At 39.2% G+C, this 25,123-nt stretch overlaps 2 protein-coding genes across 2 annotated transcripts in view; one reads left to right on the forward strand and one right to left on the reverse strand.

The window, feature by feature from the left end:
- Positions 1-1,619, reverse strand: part of jupa (junction plakoglobin a) — a 20,062-nt gene extending 18,443 nt beyond the window's left edge. The window contains exon 1 of the mRNA XM_034861405.1: positions 1,461-1,619. The gene's annotated coding sequence lies outside the window, so the exon portion shown is untranslated. The remainder of the gene's footprint in view (positions 1-1,460) is intronic.
- Positions 1,620-14,902: 13,283 nt separating this feature from the next.
- The window catches only part of si:dkey-28e7.3 (trafficking kinesin-binding protein 1), a gene marked incomplete at its 5' end in the record, with an annotated part of 17,438 nt that continues 7,217 nt past the window's right edge, over positions 14,903-25,123 (forward strand). The window contains 5 exons of the mRNA XM_034861473.1: positions 14,903-15,188; positions 15,555-15,743; positions 24,322-24,398; positions 24,643-24,759; positions 24,854-24,948. Of these exons, the coding sequence (XP_034717364.1) occupies positions 14,903-15,188; positions 15,555-15,743; positions 24,322-24,398; positions 24,643-24,759; positions 24,854-24,948 (764 nt within the window). The remainder of the gene's footprint in view (positions 15,189-15,554; positions 15,744-24,321; positions 24,399-24,642; positions 24,760-24,853; positions 24,949-25,123) is intronic.

Consider the following 25,123-nt stretch of genomic DNA (forward strand, 5'->3'; position numbering starts at 1 on the left):
TCCACTTGACACACATTCAACAGCATCAGATGGACGCATTGGTCTAGAAACAAGTTGGATGCCACAAAAACTTGTTGAGTGCTGTTTTTTGTGTTTCTGTGATTATGTCATTTACTGACACTTCGAACAAGACAGCAATAGGTATTGGATTTAGCGTCTAATAGTCAAAGAGAGAGACAACACGGTTTAACTTCTGATTTCAATGTGACCCATATCAAATTGAAATAACAGTTGGTGGCGCATTGAGAAACTGCTGTCCTTTCAAGTAATGTGCATCTGTAAACGAAGGTAATGACATCATGGAAGATTTGGCAACACCTGGAGACATCACTGCTGGCATGAACAGCTGTGTGTGAGTGGATGGGCGCTAAAATAACAGCATAACACATTTTAGGGATATAATTTAATATTCACTGTCATACATTACAGATGTGTGTGATCTGGAACTTACTTGGCCACGCACATCAACTCGTATTATTTACAGTTTAATAACTTTTTCATTATCAATTAAACTGCTAATTAAGTAACTTCTTGATTAATCGTTGGACTATATGATGTCAGAAAACTGTGGGTCTTAAAAATGCTTGCTGTGTCGTGTCCAACCAAAAGGCCAAACCCCAAATATATTCAATTTTTAATTATAGAGGACTCAGAAAAAAACTGAACACTTTATGGGAACCAGTCTTTTTGGGCATTTTTGCTTAAAAAATGAATTAAATGATTAATCGATTATAAAGAACTGTGCAGATTTAATTGTACTGACAAATTGATTAATCACCTCAAATCTATAGGTTCACATTTGAGTTGGCTGGAAGATAAATACTTTGTTGTTGTCTTGCCAACATGTTAAGTGTCCATACCATTTTGTTTAAGATTATCAGTCTGGTACAAGATTTAGTAAATTGTAACCTTTTACGTAAAATATTATCTACAATAACAATAGGTCAATGGTAAATAGCCTTTATCTCCTCTTCACCTGCCTCTCTCTCGCACGCGCACAAATGTACGCGCATACATGGGACACAACTAATGACACTGTGGGACTTCAATGACAAGTGACGTCAAGTTGAATAATTGATATTGGAGACAAAAACATAGCTACGATTAGTTACAAAGAGATATTTGACACTCTGAAGAGTGAACAAATGTTTAACGTAAGAAAGCAAACTTTTGGGGCCTGTAGAGCTCGCGCTACACCGTAACAACAGGCCAGCTTGAGTTTGAGGCATACGGAAATAAACTCCAAATACAAGGCTGGATTTAAACCCAGGTTAGCAAAAAAAAAATGAACAATTCCGGCAAACAATTTTCCTGAATATGAACATACACGCTTATAGAAAGCAGCACAGAAACTAGGCTACTAGCAAACATCCTGGGAAAACGACGTTATAGTCTACACGTCGGTGAAAAGACACTAGAGCAGTTGGAGAAAGCTAATATACATTAATTAAAAAGCTTACCTGTCGAAACACACGCAAGCGTTTTAGATTATTCCAGGTCAGTGTGGTTTTCTTTAGGGTGGGACAATTCTCTGTTTTTCTCCTCACTTCACTCCACTCTCTCCGATGCTACTGCTGCTGCTGCTGGCCAACAGTCCTCTGAACAAAAATGAGTAAAAGAAGCGTCACCTCAACCCAGACTCCGCCTTCCTCCTCGCGACCCCACCCTGCCACAGCTCCACACACAGAGACGTTACAGCTCGTTTTATCGTTGGGAACCGTAGTCAATAAAATAAACCACACATGGAAGTTTAATTATTAAAAATTGCCGTAGGCAACAGCTCTTATTGTAGGTCTTGTAGTTTTTTTAATGATTATCACAAAAGGCTATGCTTGTGATATTAGAGCGGATACATTATAGGCTATATAAAACGTTATCTATCAAAATGTTTGAAATGTTTTTACTTGTTTACACTTACATGCTTGTAAGAAAGGCTAGATAAATACAGCTCAGCCTAAAATAAAAAAGTTCACTGCATAGGCCTACATAAGAGCTAGCTAGGCTACTACTAGTGAACACTGACAAGAAAATTAGAACTATAGGCTACATGTAGCGATATTAAAGTTATTAAACAATACAGTTCAAATGTAAAGTAAGCTATAACCTTTTGAGTGGATGATATTGCTAAACAAATAATGTTCGTGTTTTCATTTGTTTTGTTTCTTATTTCCAAGAGACTACAACGACGCAGTGTGCCATAGCGAACATGCCGTGCACCTGTACGACCACACCTATAATTACAACACGAAACCAGGTGACAGAGGTGAGTCATTGCAGCCGGGAAAAGATGTGAAACTAGAGGGGCTGCTCACCCTAGTTACAGAGAAAGAGATTTTGTGTGTGTATTAACAAGCATTGGACACAATCTTTTTTTTGTTGTCTGACAATAGTTACTTTGAAAGTGCTGGTAGGGAGGGAGATAAAGAAAGACAGAGACAAAGAGATAGAGAAAGAGAGAAAGAGAGAGATCTTTCTTTTAATTTAAATCAAATAGATGGGCTAGATCTTAGCATTTTAAGCCAAGATTTAACAATTTTTATTATGCTACCCCCCACCCTGTGTCCACTCTGCCCCTCCCCCCACCCTGTGTCCACTCTGCCCTTTTGCACCACTGTAACAATGTCAGTGCTCCCCCTGCACAGGAAAATTATGACATTTATGATGGAGTGACAACAACATGCAGGAAATATATATCTTTTTTTGCTGACTCATTTAAGACCTGTAAAATGAAATCCAGCCACCTATAGACACTGATGGTGAAGTTCAGTGTGAAACAGTAAGTGCTAAGCTGCCCACAGCATGTGATACACACTGACTGGAAGACAGACTGAGATAGGTCAGGCTGTGTAATATGTCCTGCCTTGGGCCATACTGTTATGGTTTTCTCCTTTATTATTATCTTTGCCTCTTAGAATGAAAGAGACAGGGATGGAGAGGGACAAAGCATGCTGGGTCACTGCTGGTTATATAGGCCATTTTATTTGTCACAGTGAATGTGTGGACTGACTGCCCACTCTTTAAAAATAGCTTCCCGGCCCAATTGACATTCTTGGGTTTTTATGTGTTGCTTGAGGGAATTTATGTTTATTAGACTATTCATTGAAAGGGACAGTAGCTTCATACCTTCATACTGCAGAGCTGTTACTCGTCCTTGCATTTTGCATGTCTTTGACTAGTTTTGGCTTTCTCAGATATCCCTTGGTAGTGGACACAGGGGCAGCAGTGACATGAATGGAGCCATTGTTTTGAAAACAGCGGCCTCTTTATCTTGAAAATTAGCCAGGATTTAAAAGAGTGGGATTTATGTGGGACTTCAGCTCAGACTGAGCCTATTAAAGACACCTGACTTTTTGGTTTTTGGCACAAATTCAAGCTTATGATGTCCATTTATTTTTATAAAACAGTATATAAAAGCAATTCTTTCTCACTGCGAATATGTACGTGGGTGCTTGCTTGCACTCATGATCTCATGTATAGGAAGTTCTTTTTATGGTTTCTTTATCTCTTTCTGTCTCTAATATGTCACATCATAGATATATTTACAAAGTCAGAATATTTTCTGAACATCCTGAAGGCCGAGGGTCAAAACGATATCTTCACTGATGTCTGGCAGACTTGGCTCCAGTCTTTCCCTGTAAACTTCAGGCAAACAGACCACGACTCTCACTACACGCTTGATTCAGTCTTGAATCACTCCAAGGGCAGGACACACTGATGTGATGTCCCTGCTTTACAATACTTGCCTGTTTTGCTCTCTCTGGTTCTCTGCCTCTGACCCCACAGGAAATGGCCCCATTGTCCTTGGGAGAGGAAGTTGCCTGGAGCAGACCACTGGATTGATGGAGACTGTGCTAAATTATTAATCATCACTTACAAATGGGAGATACACACTACTGTGGCGTTGGCTGTCCACGGAGGAATGTTGTGGAACAATGGACAGAGCTGCAGTTGACCACCTGTACCAGGGTAGAAATACGGTGGTCATTTGAGTATTAAGATATGTTTTGGATGTAGCATATACTGACTTAGATAAGTGTAAAAACTAAAGAAGAAAGAAAATCGTGTTTTTAATTTGACCAGAGTCAAAGTGAGCTTGACAGCTAAGTTCTCACCTTGGAAAGAAACACACAATCTCAACTCAAGGATCACTTACTTGCTACTTCTGGAGCTTTTGACCTTATAACACATTTAAATGAAGTTTGCACACTTCTCATGGAACTATAAATGTTCAAACCTAAGATTATTTAAAGCACTTGCCCTTCCACGTGGACTTCTTGTCCATGTTTGCTAAGTAGTTGAGCTTGGAACAGCAGACATAAAGATCCCCACTCAAGGTCCACTTACTTTATTGTTTTTGTGAGATGCAGAGAAGCAGTGAATCCTGTGATTTATACAGCTTTTGAAACTCCATGACACAAATCTACCAGCTTAATTGCAAACTAGTATTTTAGTATCTAAAATTATGTTTTATTTTTAATTTTCATAGATTTTAGATTTTTAAGATATCCACACAAGTTAATATAGTTGAGCGAGAGATCTTGGAACCAGAGGATAATCATGACATACAATCTTTATGTTCATTCAGACTGTTACCACCAGAGGTAGACAGAGACTCACACCATGAGTTAACACTCAGCAAGACTGGAGGCATTTTGTTGAGGTCAGATCAGATGTGTGTGAGTTTCCATGTGTGAAAGTTTGCGGGTGCACAGTATGTCTGTGCACATTCTCAGGCAGGCTTGGCGATTGGCTCTCAGGATTAAAATAGCTCAGTATTTGGTCCAGTCACACGTGAGAGTCCTTTTTAGTTTGGGAAGATAAAGTAAGAGAGGCAGCAGAAAATAACCAAAGATGTTCTTTATATGGCACACATAATCTGACAGATGTTGAGCTTGTAAAATTCGCTGTTGTTGGTCGTTGGATAAGAATCGGCTTGAGATATGCAACATCATCAACGCTTCTATCTGTTATTGCATCAGTTAAATACAATAACTAATCCATGTTCATTCATTAGCAGTGCAGCCCTTCATCTGTGTTTAGGTATTTTTCCAGCAGCTAGGGTCACCTGTCATACACTCTTTGAACACTCTGTGTCAGATAGAACAACCAAAAATATCAACAGGGTGTGATGTGGTTTGTCTGGCTCAAAATACTTTACATGTGACCACTTGCTAATATAGAGCCTTGTTTAATTCCCACATGAGTCTACCATTCTCTTTTAAATGACATACAGTGACATGATAAGTTAGAGAGGACATACATGCAGGTGTGACTAGAAATCTGAACACTACAGGAATCATTCTTTATATAGACTTAATACACAGTCTTAGGCTTTCTCTTTTCTAAATTAAAAACAAACTAAAAATCTATCATTAATGATCTACCTTTGACCAGATTTAACTTTGTGTGATAGAAAATGCATATCTTTGAAGAACTACATGTACCATGATGCCTCGCTTTCAAGCTGACCAAATGGAACACAGAGCGGACCCAGCCGTTGTGACAGCTGAGCTTCAAGTTTGCTGAGGGAAACTTCAGCGCCGAATACAACCTTAAAGACACTAATGAAGAAAACATGTAAGTTGAACCCTTTCTTTACTGTCAATGTCATTTCAAAGAAAGTTATACTGTAGAGCTGTCGCTTTGGAATATGTTTCTTAAACTGTCCATACTTGGTAAGGGGAAATTTCCATAACGCTGCAGGGTGGGATTGCTCCGGGGTGGAAGTGTTTATAATACGGTTGAAGTTGTCTTGTTTTCAACATCTTCTGAACACTTACTATTGACCAACGCTTGGACTTGAGCGTGGATGAAGCAATGTCTAATAAGATATTATTGTAGCTAAGCTAGCTAACATATCTTCAGGCTTGTTGGATTAGCTATTTATGTTTAGCTAGCTATCATAATGATTAACAATAATAGCTAGCCTTAATGCTTGAAAGTCAGAATCAATGTCAACTCAGCCTTTGAAGTTATAATTTCAAAATATTGTTTTTGTTACTTTACAGCCAAATGTTAAAGTCAGTCCCTTTTATCAGTAGGCTTAACCATTAGACTATCAGAGTAAAGACTCCAGTACTTGAGGTTACATTAAGTCACCCTCTCCTTGGTACTCCTACAGGTGGGGAGCTTGCAGTAACAATGGCTTCTGTGTAGCCTACCTTTTAGTTTGATTGATAGTCAGACAGCAGAGACTCACAGAAGGTGCACCCTCTATACAAACTGGTGGGAAATGAATGGCACCTTTGTCTGTGAACCACACATAATTCACTGTGTATTGAACACAACTGACATTACTGAGTTAGAATAGAAAACACTGCTAACACCAAATGAGCTCTTGGTATTATACACTTTATGAAGTGCATGCTTACCCTTCATGTAATACAGTAAGGGAAAATAACACTTAAAGTTTCTCAGCCTGTCTCTCTCTTTTTCTTTGCGCTTTTCTTTGTGTCTCTTTTAACCTTCATGTTAAACCTAATGTTTCTTTGATGAAATCCGTGGCCAACAGTGCTGGAAAACAGACTTGGCATTGATGCTGTGATAAAGGCTGAACAACTTTTTGCTTATAATAAAAACATATGAAAAACAAAGACATTCAAAAGAACACTGTTACAATGAATAACATTAAAACATTTGTGCACAAGTGCACTGAATACTGTCTCTGTTATTAATAGAACTGAACAGTTTGTACTGTGGCTGAAGTTCATGAAATTCAATTGCCCTACACCTGACATATGATAGTTATGTTGTTTAGAGCATATGAGAAAAAGTAAAACAGCATAAATAGTACTCTCTTTGTTTTTTGATAATTCTTTCTATTATCCTTGTTGTTGTTATGACTGAAACAGTAGATTTTGCCCAGTATTAAACCAGATTTAACAAACGGTGGTGGCCTCTGTGAGCTTCATGTTAAACTAGTCACTGTACACACCACTGAAGTGAATGTGTTAACATACTCCCCACAGGCCTGTTTAGCAAGATAGTAAAATGTTTCTGATAGTTAGAAATTAATCACAGATTACTGTCTGTACACACATTTTGAAGGAACTCTATTATCACATACACATACATGTAGCAAAATTCTTTCTTTGCATTTAACCCATCCCTCAAGGGAGTAGTGGGCAGCCATTTCAGCGCCCGGGGACCAACTCCAGATCTGAGCCGGTGCCTTGATCAAGGGCACTGACTGGAGAACCTAGTACATGTTTCTTTGATGAAATCAGTGGCAAACATTGCTGGGAAACAGACTTGGGATTGTTGCTGTGATAAAGGCTGAACTATAGGTGTAAATCTGATTAGATAGTACAGTAGAAACAAGAGCCTGGAGTGTTGCATTGTTGGGTTGATGCAAATAACTAAATCCATGAGGAAGCGGGACATCCTGAACCTGCTGCTGTAGCACAATAACCTGTACAAGGGCTGCCTCACAGGCTTCTTGCTCTCCTCTTGCTTCTGTCTGTCCATTGTTTCTCAGGCACACATGCCAATGATAAGCCAGCACGCCTTTTCCAGTTCGTCCCTCCTTCTCCTGCTGTCTCACTCCCCCTTCAGCCCCACCTCCACCCGGCCTCACTGTTGCTTTCCCTCTCTCCTTCTGACAGGACACATTCAGGACAGGACAGAAGCCGGCCGGTAAAACAGCCCAGAGAGCATTTCATTTGATGAACACACACTAAAGGAGACAGTACCCTACATACACAGAACATCACATGCTAAGATACTGCAGCAGCAGTACAGTAAGTCTGTTTCAGTTTTTGATTAATTCCATGGCTTTCTGGCTTGTCCCGTGTTATTAGCATTTAGCTAATGTATCTGTGTCTGTTCAATCTAATTTAATTACACTTGATCCAGCAAAGAAGCGTTTGTTTTTCTCCCCTCATTGTCCTCGTCGTGTCAACATGACTGAACTCAACAGAAAGATATTTTGTCTAATATTTTGTGTAATCAATCACAGTAGTTTTAGGCTTGTGTCTTTGTACCTATGAACCAACCCTGCTGATTAGATGTCCCAAAGCAGTTTCATTTTCTTAAGTGGTATGTTCGTCTCTGATGTGTTAGATGTGACAGAGAGAGAGAGAGACAGGGAGACTTCCTTTTTTTAATCTGACGTCTGTTATGCTAATCACAACACATAAGAGTGCCTAGCAATTAATCTGACCAGTTGGAACTCTCAACATTAGACACTGGCTTTCACGATGTTGACCTGGCGTTGTAAGTGTATTGGAGCTGTTTTTTTACTATGATCAATTAACAGAGAAATCTAATAGAGAAACAAATGTGGTTTGAAATATGTACAAGGTAAATATCAGTAAATGATTTTGCATCCTTCCCAAAACTGACTTTTGAAGTCAGTGCTGGATGTTAGGCCCTGTGTTTAGCTTTCTGTCATTTCAGAGTGCTTTTTAACAGAACTAAAAAGACAAACTGAAATTCTATAAATTACAACTATATGTATTTTAAGATAATTGAATTGATTAAAGTGAATTCATAAAGTTCTCTAGTGCACTGCTTCCATCTGACACAATATGTTGTTTTAGCAAAATGATAGCACTCTTTAAGTCAAAATCCTGCTCGCCGTCTAACAAGGTTTTTGATACCATTAATGGAAAGTTGCAGAATTAAATGATTAGTTTCTCGATCGGTCTGTTACATTTCTGTTTTAAAGGTCAAGGCAGTCAGCAACTCAGCAGGCTGTCTCTCTGTTGTACACTAGCACTAACTTTTAACTCTGAGTCAGACATGTTATTGCTTCCCAAATCTCGAGGGTTTACAGGGTGAGTAAGTTGGAACATGGGTCTGATCTTTTGAACCAAAGTTTTGTGTGTCCCTTACAGCTCCAGGAGCAGATTTGAGGGATCGCATGTTGAGTGCATAAGTGGTATTTACGTTTTTGTGACCACTTTCTCTTCATGTGGAGTTGCTGTCCAGATAGATATGCTAGATATAGCTCTTCCAGTTGTCAGGGTGAAATTCTTGCTCAGGTTAAGGACCTCTGTACACTTGCCTGTTTTTTTAGTTTTTTTTCCCCCCATGCTCTTTTCCTTCCGTTTGTCTATTCTACTCTATCCCCCAAATTGTTAGAATGGCTCTCTCATTTGTTCTCGGCCCACTCAAAACATCTAATCATCATGCTCTTTCCTAGTAATTATTTGATTAATCACATACAAGTTTAATAATTTATTAAATATTTGTCACTTATAACTGGTTCCACCTTCTCAAGTGTGAGGGTTTGTTGCTTTCCAGATAATTTAAACTAAATATATTTGGGTTTTGCACTGTTGATCACACAAAACAATGAATTTAAGCTCTTAGGTTCTGAGAAATTGTGGTGGGCATGGGCATTTTTCACTGTTTTCTATGATTAAATGATAGATTTTAAAACGCGATTAACAGATTAATCAGTAGGCCTATTTAAAATAATCATTCTTTCTGTCATTCTCCAGGTTTTCATCCAAGCCGCTTGTCCATTTCCCAAGCTTCTCAGCTTTTTTTAATGTGACAAACTTGAATATTTATTTTGCATCAGGCATTATATCTTGCCTCTTGTCATAGTAGGCTTTGTGTTTGCATTGATAGCCTGACATGTGTACATATATAAAAGGTTATATGAGTAGTATAACAGATATCAACTGAGATATAATTTTCCAGTATATCAGTGTTGTATGACCTGCTGTAATAGACCAGGCTGTAGTGCTGTTTGAAAATCCTTGTCTAAGTTTTAAACTTCAATTTGTCAGCTGCTGCCTCACTCACCTTTTATGATAGATATCACAGAATGAATCATACATGTGTCCTTTTATGAAAACTTGGCAAAGAACGTATGACTTGTTAATGGTTGACCAAACAGTTCTCGTAATTCAACGCTATGAGGCTGCTGCCTGAGAGCAACTGTCATTTACAATAAAGAGTACATGATGTCATTCATGGGATTATAATTATTGTGGCTGCATGTAGCTGGAAGGTGATAACATGGAGAAGGAGGTTTTGGTATTTCTGCACCATTTATCCGCCAGGCTCTAGTTACGTTTAAATCTCATTGGACGTGAAGACGGCTAAAGCAAAATGTTTTAAATGTATACAGTGTTGAGGGATTTATTACACTGCATACAACATTATGTTTCTCAGAAAGATTTGTGGTTATTTGGTCATATAATGTGATCACTTCTAAAAAAAAAAACTATATTTTATTAACATCTGAAGTTTGTAGCCCAGCAGGAAGCCAATGTGATGACATGCTGTACAGAACTATTAGTTCTGTAAATTTTGCTTTCTACATTTTTTTGGCCTCCTTGTGTGCATCAAAATAGAATAAAAGCTCAATGTGATTGTTCAGTTTTGTCTGAATGTCACAGATATTGTAACCTGAGCAGCAGACTATCAAATTTGTGTTTGTGTGTGTGTGTGTGTGTGTGTGCGTGTGTGTGTGTGTGAGATCGTGAACTGATGCACGTCCGCTTATCTCTGGACTGTAACATACTGCAGACGCGCTGTTGGGTCATCTTTTTCTCTTGGCTGATTAGGTTCAAATATTTACTCCTGATGTCTGGATCTTGGCACAGGTGTGTCAGGTGGTGGTGATAAAAAAGTGGAATTGGAGCTTTTAAAGAACTTGAATGGTTAAAGTTTAGATTATTTTCTGTTTTGCTAGCTTTGTAATGTCACACTGTAATGTAAAAACAATATGTTGGTATATATTATAATATAACGTGAGATATTCTCCAAAAGTAGTTTATGCTAAACATCACAATAGTGTACACCATCTCCAAGCATTTCTGTAATGCAGAGCATCATAGCAAAGCCTTCAAAACACCCACTTAATGGCTGCTTTTACCCAGGCCCATGTGTTCATTATTCTCCAGTGTCCTGTAGTGTAGTGCATGCTGGAGTTAAGTGAGTTTGTTTGCACTCCAAGGCATTTAAAGCACTACTGTTACTGTTATTGTTAATCTTACAGATGTTCTTGGAGATTTTAAAGAAGTTTAGTCAAAAGCAGTCTAATTTTCTACTCTTTCAACTCTCATATTTACCTTGGGGAACGGATTTAAACTGCTAAATACATACATTTGCTAAATGTCCGTTCACTCTACATTTATTTTAAGGTTTGAACATATACTGTTGTTCAAATTTTTCTGAATTCTACATGTTATTTCTGAGCAGCGGTAAGTTCAGAGTTGTAGATCCCTTTGGCTAGCTATAGAAGAGGTCAAAAGAAAAAATACCATCCTGAATGTGACTCAATCTGCTAGTGTACATGTCTCAAATGCAACACTTTCAGCCCCTTCAGTGTAGTGTGTCTTCTCTCCCTTCCCCTCCTCCTTTCCTCTGTCTTTCACTCCTGTGTGCCTCTGCTCACGTACACACCCTCTGGTAGGGGCATTGTTTGCACAAAGTACCAACGTCAAGCTTTTCAAACACCCTTTACCTCCCTTGAGTTCAGCTCATGGCCAGTCTGGGCTTCAAGGTTAAATGCAGAATATACAGTTTCAGTTCAAAGTGCAGACATGACTTAAAACCTGTAGCACCAAACACCAGCCTTCTTACTCTAGTTCACGTTGTTTGATTGTGTTATTTTATTAGATTTAATGCTACATTGATTCTGGTTACAGTTCATTTTTAAAAACCCCTGATGGCATTTTAGGTTTGTTTTTGCCAGTTATTCTGTTGCTGTTTCTGAACACAGAGGTTGCTTTGCTAATCTTCTCTGCAGCTCCATTATGTTTTGTATGAATGATGCTCTTGCTGATTACTCAGCTTGCAGTTAGTTTTTTCCCCTCTGGCATACAGCCTAGCACAGTAAAAAGATGAGAATACAAAGGAGGGGGAGACAGCTAATAACCAAATCCCCTAGTGTCACCCCTAAGTGGCTGACAGGGTCTCGCTTGGCTGCACGGTTAACAATTCAACAGTGTGTTCACTCACTGGCACTGCTAAATTTGATCAGACAGTCTTAATGTTAAAAGGCTTGGACATGCCTATCTCTTTTTTTCTCAACATTAGTACATAGCTTTTGTTTTGTGTGCATGTAAAATTAAGATATTTTCCGTACATTTTTAGTGAATGTTATTTTGTTGGGGTCACACCACACATAATTTCGATTTACTGTCAAAAACGGCTCATCTGATGGCGGTGAATATAAAATCTGAAGTGTGTGCAGGTGCTGTGACTCCTCTGACATCTGCAAGAGAGAGAGGGGGTTGATGGGAAAGTATTGGCCACAAACCAAAACACTCAGCTGATTGGATGGACTGTGCCATGAAAAGCAGGGGAGGGCAATTGAGCCACAAGGATAGAGGGAAATAAAGAGCTTCTGATGGTGATAGTGATACTAGTGCTGGGGGGGTCAATTCAATTCAAGTGTACTCGGATGGGTGTGTTATGATGGGGACACAGCTGCAGTCTTCAGCTGTGAGTTAGCGTATGTGCACATGCTCGCTCTGTATTTAACACGATAGGCTAGTAGCTGTTGCTTTAATTGGGCCTAACCCTTTGTCCTCTGGCCAGCATGTTTTATTGACGGCAATAACTGGGTCGTGGTATCAAGTGTCCTTTTGTTACCAGCCTTGATAAAGCATGAGGCCATTGTGTGACTTGAATTTATAAGAAGAGCTTTTATTTATTAACCTGAATATGCGGCTTTTTTAACCATATGCGGATATGCAAATTATTTTATAGTTTTTACTATAAGAAAAACTGTAAGATTCAGTACATGCTATAAAAAGTACAGTTTAAAGTATTTGTGTATTTTGACTTTATGATTATGATCACTTGAATATACACAAAATTAGGCTTTTTGTTTTTACGCTTGTGGTGTTCTGCAGTGATTCCCAACCATTGGTGCTTGAAAGCATTGTGGAGCAGCTCACTAATTTGAAATAACAAACAACTAAAACAATTGTAATTACGATTTGATTAACAGAATATATCACCTGAACACAGAAGTTTAAACGGGGAGCTAAAAGTAATGAATGAATGAATAAATAAATAGAAGAACTACATTTCAAAAAGCAGCTGCAATGGATAACTAAAAGTACTGACTAAGCAGTTCAAAATTTAGCTAAAAGTAATGAATAAACAGTTGGAACGTTTGGAACACATTGAGATTTGATGAAGGGGTACGTGAGTTCATCTAACAGGGCTCTGGGGTACCTTAGACCACAAACCTTGGGAACCCCTTGTGTACTGCACTGTATTACTACAATTATGGTTGCCTGTATAAAATGCAAATATTTTGCGACACTTTAAAAGACAAACAAAAACCTGAAGAATAAATAAAAATGTTTTGCCTCGTCATATTTACTATATTGAATATCATTGCCAAAATAACACTATGCCTTTTAAAAGCAAGGAATAATATCTTGCCTCCTTTGTATGTTGGGGTTGTGCTGGACACTGCTCTCTGGTCATCGTGTTATCTGGCTCCATCACTACATTTATGGCACCCTGTTTTCTTGTGCAATGTTGTGCGGGACCCCACAGGATAAAACAATGTTGCAGATTTATTCTGGCGTGTATAGTTGGGTACCCCCTGCTGATGCAAGACAGAACCATCTGCCCTTAATCAATATGATAGAGCGCTCCACAGTGGCCCGTGTGTGTACGTGTGCACTGTTGTACCGGCGCATAGAGGTCTTCTATAAGAGCCAGATCTGCCATTGCTGATAAGTAATCAACTGATGACTTTACCTTCTCCTGTTACACTAATTATATGCTGCACTTCATGTCCCAGCTGACTTAAAAACGGGAGTACACAAGTACAGACCAGATGTGGGATTTCATTGCAGCCTATGGTCATGGTCAGATTGGAAAAATGCCTTCCTTTACGTAGGAATTGGCGTACGCCCGCCCTACACCTGTTTTAGGTCGTACGTACGTTTTATAAATAAGGGCCATTGTCTCTAGAAGTTTATAATTCAACTTTTGTTTTTGTTAACGAAAGAAAAGAGAATTTCAATACTCATTGAATAGCAATACCTTTAAAATCACAAAAAACAAATATTGCAATACAAATCAAATTGGCACCCATGTATTGTGAAAGAATAAATTTGGGACAAAAGCACATCGTCCCATCCCTAGTATGGAATAAGACCCTACTGTAGTGGCGCTAACATCCATATAGCAAGTACTGCCTCCTGCTGTGTGTGTGTGTGTGTGTGTGTGTGTGTTACAGTTATGAGGAACCTGATCTGTGTTTAGCTTCAGGCAATGGAAACTCTATCTTTGTGACCCTAAAACAGAGGCCAGAGTCAGTTTTGTTTCCAAAGAAAAGCTCTTTGATCAAACAAAAGGTTTGATGCTCATAGAATGCAGATCTTTTGAAAAATATATGAGTCTCAATTACTTCGCCTACATGATTAGATCTGATAAAAAAATGTCATCATTGAAGTTTTTTAAAATAATAATTTATAATTTAATGTCACTTTCTTTGCTAGTTACTGTTTAATCACGTATACAAAGTATGTTAGATTAAGGCTGCACAAATAAAAGAAAAAAGCTGAACAAAGTACAATATGACCCACCTGAATTTCCAAATCAGATTACTAGTCTGAAAGATGACATACTCTATGCCTAATCTTTTGACCAATTGTTTGTCTATTAAATCATTTTGGTAAACAAAACATTACAGAGTATGTAATAAGTAGTTTTTCTTTAGATATGTGTATTTGCTGGTTAATTATATTGCAGTTTGGCATACAGTGCTGTATATGTTTGCAATTTTCAGAAAAAAATAATTATTAGTGTTGTGAAGTGCTATATTAAAGACATTTCTCCACAAAGTTCCTCAACATTCTAATGTTTCTACTCTCTTTTCTCCCCTCTCTTCCTCTTTTCAATTTTCTCTCTCTAGTCATTAAGAGCCAATCAGAGCCTGATGCACTGCAAGCCTGCATTGTCTCCCTGAGCCACCAGGGGGCCTCAGTCCCACAGCGGGACAACCAGCTCTGGTTTTGTCTTCACCCTGAACCCTCCCACCCCAGTCAAGCTGTCCCACCCTGCCTCTTCTACCGCCTCTGTTTCTCGTCCCTACTGGCCCCCACAGGCCCACCTGGACTCCCAGTCAGCTTTCTCCCTCCATGAGGGGCGGGGGGAGGCGGCGGGGGCCCTGGATGTGGACCCCCAGCCTCTTCATCTTAATTCACCTGAGGACCTGGGACAACGACCCTGCCATGATGTGTCAACTTTAACAGGTATTTCACAGAGGAGAAATATATTTTGCACAAATCTTTTTGAAAGATAAATATATATATATCCTCATTAACTCATTCATTTGCAAATTACTTATATGTTGATGATACCAAGCACCAAAGACTAATTCAGTTATCTGTATAATAGTGTACACTTATGAGTAAGGACACAATGTAGGTCCATAGATCTATCAGCAGAGGGCAGTGTGCCGTTGGAAAATAGGTGACATGTCTAATTGTGATTGTTAAAGTCCTGCTTTCTTTCCCTTTTTTTGTTTTTCTGTTCTCATACATAAACCCATACATCGTGGCTCTCATGGATCTTTGAACAAATGCATACATGTACAAACAAATATTCCCCACACTCAGACCTTTGTTCAGACCTGCCAGAGTTGGAGATCGTGAGCCTCCTATCAGAGGGTCAGCCCAACTACACTCTTCGAGCAGACAGTGTGTTTGGATACGACAATGACGACTGGCTGCACACCCCTCTGCTGCCACCAACAGTCGCTCTGGGGCTCACACACGAGCAGATTGAAGAGACACTCAAGTACTTCTGTGAGTACCAATTCATCTAGCTGCGTAGGGATGTGTAGTGATGGCATTACCAATAATAGGCATTGTGACCTTAATTCAAAATTAGGCCCCACCTCTTTTTACCCAAATCACTTTTTGACCCCTCTCCTCCCCACACCCATTGCCATTTTTGTAAGCCCCAGATGTCAAATGTCACCAAGCTGATTATCCTGTCGTCACCTGGCCTCCTAAGAGGTTTCCACTAAAGTGCCGCAGACGCCACATCCCAGTGACCGCTCTGACATCATGATGACATTGTTGGCAAGTCAGTAGCTGCAGCAACCCAGAACGGGTTTATAATTAGATGCAATGGTTGTCTAGGCTAGTGTGGTAATGGGATGTGGTGTACATCTATTTTTTGGGGCATTTTCGGCCTTTGATTTTGTTGATAGGACAGCTAAAGACATGTAAGGGGAGAGAGAAGGGAAATGCTATGGAGCAAAGGGTCGGAGGTGACCCGGCCCCGCTGCGTCTAGGAATAAACCTCTATATATGGGCGCCAGTTCTACCAACTGAGCTAACCGGGTGCCAGTACATCCACATCTAACTACCATAAGGCTTGCTTTAGTACTGAAGCTGTGTGCGTATAGGATCATTTTTCACTATTTTTAGTGAGTAAATTTAAAACATCTTAGAGGTTCTGCTCTGTAGTCATTAAAAGTGTATTCAATGTTTAAACTAACTCTTAAAAGACTCTTTTTAGTATTGGATTATATATAGAGAGTGTCATTTTAGAACAGTTTGACTTTCATGATACAAAGCTAGTTAATCAGTGATAACATTCAACAAAGTGTGCAAATATCTGCCATATTTACTTTGTAATTTTAAGATAAAAAAACTCAGCTTTAACTTCATTTAGCTTTCTTCTACTGCATTGCCATAAACATAATTTGGAGGGGAAAGAACAGGCAGTGTCCAGTGGGAGATGGGTCCTTCTTATACAGCTGGCTTTTTTTTTTTTTCAGCTGGCCGGTGTATATGTCCTTCTGATCCTCCCAAGTGCAGCTCCCGTAGCACACTGTGCAGGAGTAGGTTAGGAGGCTCTCCGTGGTGCCATCATAAAAGTTTCACCAACAGCTGATGTGGGAGGTGAGACTGTTCCTAAGAAAGTATAGTCTTTGCTAGGCCTGTGTTGAGTCCAGGTTGCTATGTTGACACTACTGAGCCAGATGTTGTACCTCCTCTCTGTAGTTTTGTCATGGTCTGTTATGAGTCTAATTACGGGGGTGTTGTCCCCAAATTTGATAATGGTATTGGAGTGGTGAATATAGGAGCAGTTGTTTGTGAAGTGGGTGTTGTGGAAAGGATGCTTTCCCGTGAGGCTCCTTTGTTCAGGATAAAGTTGACCAGTGTGACTGCCTGACCTGACGTGTTGTGGCCTGATGCTCAGAAAGTCAGATATCCAGGAGCATAGTGAACTGCTCAAGCCCAAGTCGCTCAGTTTTTGGATCGGGTTGTATGGGAGTATTGTATTAAACGCTGAGCTAAAGCCAACTACGACAGCAACAGCAACAACAGCTAAAGTCAGGTCCATGACAGTCTAACCTGTTCCGTGCAGACTGTGCCATGCTGTAGTGTTTCACCTTTGTGCAGGTGGCATATGGTGTTTGGTGTTCTTTGCTCTAGTGCACTGTTTCCTTCTCTGCACCATCTGTTTGTGTTTTAATTTTAGTCTTACAGTGTTTGTGTCCTACCCCTGACTCGGCAGTCTTCTCAGCTCTATGGAGTATTTCAATACTTTTCAGTTCATTGTTTTGCTTTTACAGCCCAGAACATTTTACTGTCATGATTCAAATTCACTCCTTGCATCAACCTTGTCTCCAGCCACAGCAGCAGGCAACCTTTTCAGTGAAAAAGCTCTGATAAACCCACTCCGCACTTTCTGTCCATCACCAAATGGCAGAGAGACAGACAGACAGACTTAGTGAATAGCTGCTGAACAAGCCGTGTATCAGCTAAAAAGACAAATATTTCCCTTAGAAGCTGGTGAGTGGAGTGAATATTGGTTCTATATTACATTTGTCAGGTGGACACAAACATGAAATTAAATGCATTAGCTGCTCTGTGTTGGGTGGATGTGTAAATAGATAACTGTTGCACAAGTCACACCTAAAATAACAATAATGAAATGTAAAACCTCTAATCAACAGGGGGAGTACATGTGAAGCACCAACGAATCAACTCAGATGCACAGTGCAGCCCAGCACAGGGATCTTACTTGTGCGGTTACATTTTAAACATTGTCTGCAGCATGTGTGGCTCTTTTAGTTGGGAGCTGGTAGAGCATGTCTGATCTTTAATGAATGATTGTTTATATATTAGATAAGAAATACAGGCTACGTGATGCTGTGGTTCAAAACAACGTGGCAAATGACCTTTCAGGGTGTTTCCTTAGACAAATATTGACTAGTGAAACCAGCTCTCAGTTTGCAGAGATTTGTACTAGCGATACATGAAGCTTTTTTTATATTGTCACATTGAGTTACAGTTGAATTTATCAACATTTTATTTGAAGTGTACTTTATTGCCTGTGTTTTGAAACAAAAACAGCCAACTGCCCCTCGTGAATATGTTAATAGTTAATTCATCTTAGGGATCCAGATGATGTCAAAGCAGAGTGTTGAGTTTTGATCTATCTTTGCTTGTTATTGTGGGCAAAGTACTTGAGACGGTACTTCCTTATAACTGCTGTTCCCTAGAAGCAGTTTCAGTTTTGTTGTTATACAACCTGCCTTTTAACTTCAACTGGTTGATTGATCAATGTCATGATACAGTTTATTGAGGCCACATTTGTTGAACAGGAAATTGAAACATCACTGACACAATAGAGCTAAAAAAAGTATTTCTTTTCATTTATTTAAATCTTTTTCAAATTCTTTTTTGCACAACAAATAATAATAGACATGTATACAAGGGGGTAAGTGGCACACAATTTATAAATATATATAGATATACATAGAGGTAGTATATGTGTTTTTTCGGGTGTTGACAGCCCGCTTCTTTGGTGCTTCCTCAAGTGGTGGCATAGACTGATGTGTCTATGTGATATGATTCCCTCTTAAATCGTATAAGTTTCATTTAGATGTGCCGCTCTCAAAGATTTCATTGTGCAAACAATGACTCCATGCAAAGACGGGAGCGCAGAGAGAAATGTGATATCGCAGATGGTGAAAGTTGTTTCTCTGCTGTCTCTTGCGTGCTGCATTTGACCTGGAAACAGTCAGTTGTGGGTGAAAAATGAATGAATAGGTAAATATTTGATTGTAAAAAACAACTGCTGTGCAACTGCAAGGGCATGGGACGGACAGAGACAAGGCAGTGAACGTGATGGCCGGGACATCGCGACACAATGGAGTTTACTAAAAAGTTCATTGGAAATGCCTTTTTCCTGATTGGAGTAAAAATAAAACAGATACAAGATGAAAACAAATCTTTGTGATTCCCCTAATAATCTAGGTAAACAGAATATTCACTTACTATCTGCTGACAGAAAGCAACCCATAATGTTCAGAATGACATGGATTTTGTTTAATTTCTTTATTGAATTATTTAATATTAATTCAATTTTAATAATTTAAATTCTATTCTTTAAATACTATACATGTTATTACTAGTTAAGTATAGGGATAAATGTATCTGAATAGCTGGAGTAAAACTATTTTTCTCTCTCTGTAAACCCAGTCAAAACCCATGCAGTCTCAGACTCAGACCTCTGTAAAGTGGGTGTGGACCTGTCTGCAGCAGTATTACGCAGAGCCATCTCTCTATTTTCTATTACGTATGTGCACAGACCAAGAACAGCCATTGGCAGGGGAGGAACCTACCATCTCCCTCAATTTCACAGGGGCGGGTGGGTTTAATGCAGCATCCTTTTAATCTGCTTCATTATCCCCATCCGGAATTAGTTTTTCAATTATGGCTAACGATACTTATCTTTTTATGCTAGGACAAGGTCACTGTGATCAATATCAGCTTTTGTGGCTTGTGGTTTAGATTTCCCTTCATCCTTACCCCTCCTCCTCTTCCTCCCCTCTTTTCTTACCCGGTAGTCCAACGTGGCCAGGTGAACGAAGGCAGGCATGACGACAGATGGCCATTTAAGTCTGAGGGATTATTTATTAACACCAAGCAGCTCAGATTCTTTTGCACACAGGAACACAGGTGCACACACCCACTCATGTAGGCTTGTAGATACTGTTATCCAAACATACAGGCCAGCAGAATGATGCCAGAGACACTATGGTTGTGTGACAGCAGAGCATACACACAGTAGAATTAGAAGAAGAAGGGAATTGACCGATGGACACAGCGGCAGAGGGTTGTTTTTCTCCCGTTACCATGGAAGTGTGGAGCTCTTCTGCATCTGAGGAGGAAGAAGAGAAGAATACTTTCAGTCTTGTGGATGAAGTAGTGGAGAAGGAGAAGAAATTCCTCGGCAGCAATAACAATAATAATAATAACAACAATAACAACAGCAACAAGGAGAGCCTTTGCCGGGAGGTGACACAAGGTGAGATAAGGCATTGCGTGGGGAGGTAGATAGGAAAAGGCAGACGGCATGCAAAAGAGACTGGTCAGTGATCTGCAGAGTCTTTGTTTAGAAGAGCAAGTTCAGAGAAATGAACTGTAAAGCATGAAGTATAATGTGTCAGGGTTATTGATTTCTGCCCTGCAAGTCAAACCTTGTCATCTGGTGTGTTTTGCTGCACATCGCATCGTCAAGGATTTTGTTATCTAACAGCATTAATATTTTACAGTGCACTGCATGTCCTGCAGGACGCAGTGGTGTCATTGAGGGATTGAAAGTGCATCATGCAAATCATGATTACCATCCAACACAAGGCTTGTTTCTGCAGCTCTTTTCATAAGACTGCTTCCATTCAACATGAAAGTGCCCTGAGATGTGTAAATATTTTCTGTTTCCTCTTAGCGTGGTGAAGGTCAATGTGCGTGTGCTCAATCAAGCCCTGTGCATATAAGCAATTGTCATTGGCAACATTGCGAATTTGTGCTGCTAATGATATTATATGGAAGGCAGAGCCATAGAATTAAGGAATAGCATTTTAATGCTATTCCTTAAATTTTTGTATTCCTTTTACTCTGACAATGTTTTAAATCTCAGAGGGGAGTTATGCTTTTGGAAATAGAGAATCAATAAATATTCGCCAAATGAGACCTGAGACCTGAATGTGTTTTCTGACAAATGAATTCTGTTATTTTATCGTCTGTGGTCCAGAAGAACAAAAAGTACAAGTATGTTTACTGTACTGCTCCCATTGTTTCAGTCCAGCATTGTCAGTTGTCTTTGCTTTTCCTGTAATAAAATGTTTAAACTTTTCATACTTGTCAATGAATATGTCCCAAAAATAAGATAATTTAAGCATGTCTCTGATATTCCTCATCAGTACCTGGCATTCTTTGTCTAAATGGGCGTGTGGCTGGCACCCGCACGAATACTGCAACACGGGCACCACTCCAAAATCAACATTTGTGCAGCATATAAGCATTTATACTGTGTACACATTTATACATCAGTTTTTAAATAGCATAGCATTAATTGGATATATTTTTGCTGCACACCTTAGTTGTTTTTTGTTGGGCACGTTGTTGCGTGTGCTGTGTATTGATATGTTTATATTGCCTGGATCTTTAGGCTCAAATATGTCCAGATGGATTTACAGTAAACTTTTATGAGACAAATTTTAGCTGCGACAAATCTGGTCAAGTCCCCAACAATACAGATTAATAGGGGATCAATGTGAATCTTGTTCTTGGATCTCATCCCTGCTTGTTTGATCCCCACGAGATAACAGATGTCATAAGTATACCTAAGCAAGGCTTATTCATTAGCTCAACCCAAACCCTAAAACCTCTAGCTGGCATTGATCTGCTCTACGCTGTGGCAGTCAGGAGGAAGTAGGTCAGGCATTTCAGCCGGTGAGACTTTATGTGTGTGTGTGTGTCCAGTTTCTTGCTTGCTGAAGGATGCTTTTATTTAAGTGAAAAAAAAGCCTTTTGATAAACTTCACTTCATCAATAATAATAATAATAGTAATAACAGTTATTGATGTTGACTGACATGAAATGAAGGAAATTGACTGTACCGCGGATGGAAATGACTTCACTTGCTGCACTGTTAACAGCATTTGAATGACCTTGTAGTGAACTGTGTTTGTGCGTGTGTGTGTGTGTGTGTGTTTGTGTGTACAGGTGTACGTACAGAACATTATCTGGTGCCTGCTAACGGTCCTGACTTTGCTTTTAGTGCTGCAATCTACTTCCAAGTACAATAGGATTTGCGGATGTTGTGCTACTATCTGATTAACCTTTGCTAATTTATAGAATGTTTTTGGTAATTACACAATTTACTTAATTATGTGTAATTTAGGCTGTAGTTTACTGTTTATTAACAGGATTGTTTGGTGTACCCCCTGATTTGAAGTAACCTAGTGAATGGTAAAGACCAGCCAGAAAGTTCTTGTCGCAATCAGAAATAGACATATTGACACTGCTGTTGATTAGGTGGCTGTTAAACGTGAGTACTCCACTGTTGTATTTTTTTTTAAATACGCGGTTTTGATTGAATTTGATCAATTTAGGCGCAAACTTAATTCTCGACAAAAACAGCAAAACTTTTTACCTCAAGGTCCCTTTAGTAGCTGTTGTTGAACAACTACAAACAATACACTGAGACATGTCCCAGGGCACATTCTTATGATCTCTTTCAGCAGATGGAGTTTGTCTATTTATTATCGACTTGTAAATGTTCAAATGTACATTTTTTTTTTAATGACTTCTTGTCACTTGTGTTGGCTTAAAGATTACATTTTAGAATTTCAGAGTTGATGTGACTATCACAATTGGCGAGATATTTCATTTTATGACCATAATTTAATAAACTAGAATGCCACTATCCATTACCTGCATTTGGGAGGGATGTTTGTACAGTGGTGCAGGATGTATCCTTCTATTAGACATTCAGTGATCAAGTTTGTTAATTTAATTGAGAGCGTTTCCAACATTCTTTGTCAGTTTTGTCATCTTAGTGTCCCAGATCCATCATTAACAGGAGTGACTTTTGACTTGTATGTGGCAAAGCGTTGTGATTATTTCATTGGGTTAAAATGCATTACTTTTGTTTTTCATTGCCCTTCAATGTTCTTAGTGAAGATGGAACCATGCCTCAAATCTTCAAAAAAAATCACCTCAAACTGTTTTAGACTTCTGTTATATAATTCATGGTCAGCTACAGTACACTGTGCAGTGCATTAGTTCAGCCCAAGGTTAGGTTATTTCCATTAGGCTGATTAGACATTGATACAGCTATCCAATCTTTGTGTTTCCAGGCCACATTCAAGGACTTCAATCTAATTACTTTGCTTCATGGCAATTTACTATCTCCGTAGTCCAGATAAGCTTTCTACCAAAGTAAGATTACACAACTGATTTTTAGTTTAGAGAAATGCAAAGTTATTCAGAATTGCACGCTAGTCCAGGCCAATCTTCTTCATCCTTTTAACAGACTAATCAGATGTTAAAAGGTGATATGGATCTTAATGAGTTCTGCTACTAAAGCACCAAACCTACAATTGCAGGTAGTAGTGACAACAAATAACAAGTATACAGCTCATGTATACAGTACAATAATGACTTCAAGCTTAGAACCACATACTAGATCCGTCTTAACTTAGAAAATGACTCTTTGACCTTCCGCATTGCTTCAACCTAATCAACTTTCAAAGTGGACATAAACAAACCATTCTACAGGATGTAAACAAAGTTGCAGGTCAATAGGCAAGCACTGTTATCCCTTCCATGCTGCACATGTCCTGCTGGTGTGAACACACACAGTTTAGCCCTGGCAGTCTTTCTCGCTAAGCTATATTGGTAGAACAAGGTCTTCATTGCTGTCTTATCTGGGCTAAAAGGGATCAAGCTAAGAGGATCAGTTTCTGGCTGAGGACTTGGAGATGTTGTGGTCTGTTGCTGTTGGAATGTTAAGAACAAACAAGTTGCATTAAATGCTCTCATTCATACAAAGAATACTGTAGTCTGTGTCTGTTGTTGGTCTTTCTATAGTTAATATTAAAACCTAAGAATGTGGCAGGTATGTTCATGAGAGCAGCCTCTTTTTTTATGATAATCCTTTTAATCCACTTTCGTTGATCAGTGCATCCAGAAATGCAACAAAAAGCAAACTTTCAATAGAGAATCAAAGGAAAAGATACTTAAAGGAGAATTCCGGGACAGTACTGTGATTTGTCCGCCATGTTAATTCTTGGCTAACTGCTCAGAAATAGCAATATCACCTAACTTTTTAAAAGTACAAGTGGATATCAAAGAAATTACACGGTAATCTCTCTTATAAGTAAAAGGTTCTTTTTCTCTTGTATTAATGCTGGCTTGTTCAGTAGCTGGTTGAAAAACAGAAATTGAGAAAGAGATCAGTCCTAATCAAAAGAAGTTCTCCAAGGTTTTGTTGTTACAGTATCCTCTTTGTGCCACGTACAGCTCCGTCTCTTCCTCCATTCATTAAATCGCTCTCTCCTTCCGCCCTCAGTGCTGTGCTCAGACAGAGTGGGCCAGGTCACCAAGACGTATCATGACATCAAGGCAGTCACCCACCTGCTGGAGGAGGTAAGAGAGAGACACACAGCAGATGAACAGGATTATAGAGGATTAAAGTTCTCTGCCTCGTGGACTGGTACTGTTTGTCATCCTTTTCAGCTCTCTTGTTTCTGTCAATGCGATCAGTAAAAGAACAAAAAGCATAACCACAATTGTGTTTCTCTCACTTAGATGGTGAATGTATATGTGTCAAGTTTTAACAAAAAATATAAATGTGCTTTACATAATGCAGTATTTTTGCATCACTTTGCAGAAAGAGCGGGATCTCGAGTTAGCAGCGCGAATTGGCCAATCCCTCCTGAAGCAGAACCTCGAATTAACCGCACGCAATGAAATGCTCGATGAACAGCTTGAAATTGCAAAGGAAGAGGTATAAACAAAGTCAACAAGATCCAGTCACACGGATGTATATGATGTGTTATGTTATCAATACGGTGCTTATACTTCTGCTTATTATTTTCTAGATTGCTCAGCTTCGCCATGAGCTCTCAATGCGAGACGACCTCCTTCAGTTCTATGCGAGCACTGAGGAGATCGAGAACGCTGAACTGCGCTCACCGTGAGTTTACACATGCACTCAAGCATGCATATTTAGCTTTACAAAAACATATAGTATTTAGCATTTAGTTTGTTTCAACCATAGTGTGGACTTGTATAGTTTGGGGTCACTTACAAATTTCCATTTCACTCCATTATAGACAGGATACCAGCTGATCTGGGTGGGTGGCTGATCT

Source organism: Etheostoma cragini, chromosome 2, assembly GCF_013103735.1.
Source record: "Etheostoma cragini isolate CJK2018 chromosome 2, CSU_Ecrag_1.0, whole genome shotgun sequence".
Lineage (NCBI taxonomy): Eukaryota > Metazoa > Chordata > Actinopteri > Perciformes > Percidae > Etheostoma > Etheostoma cragini.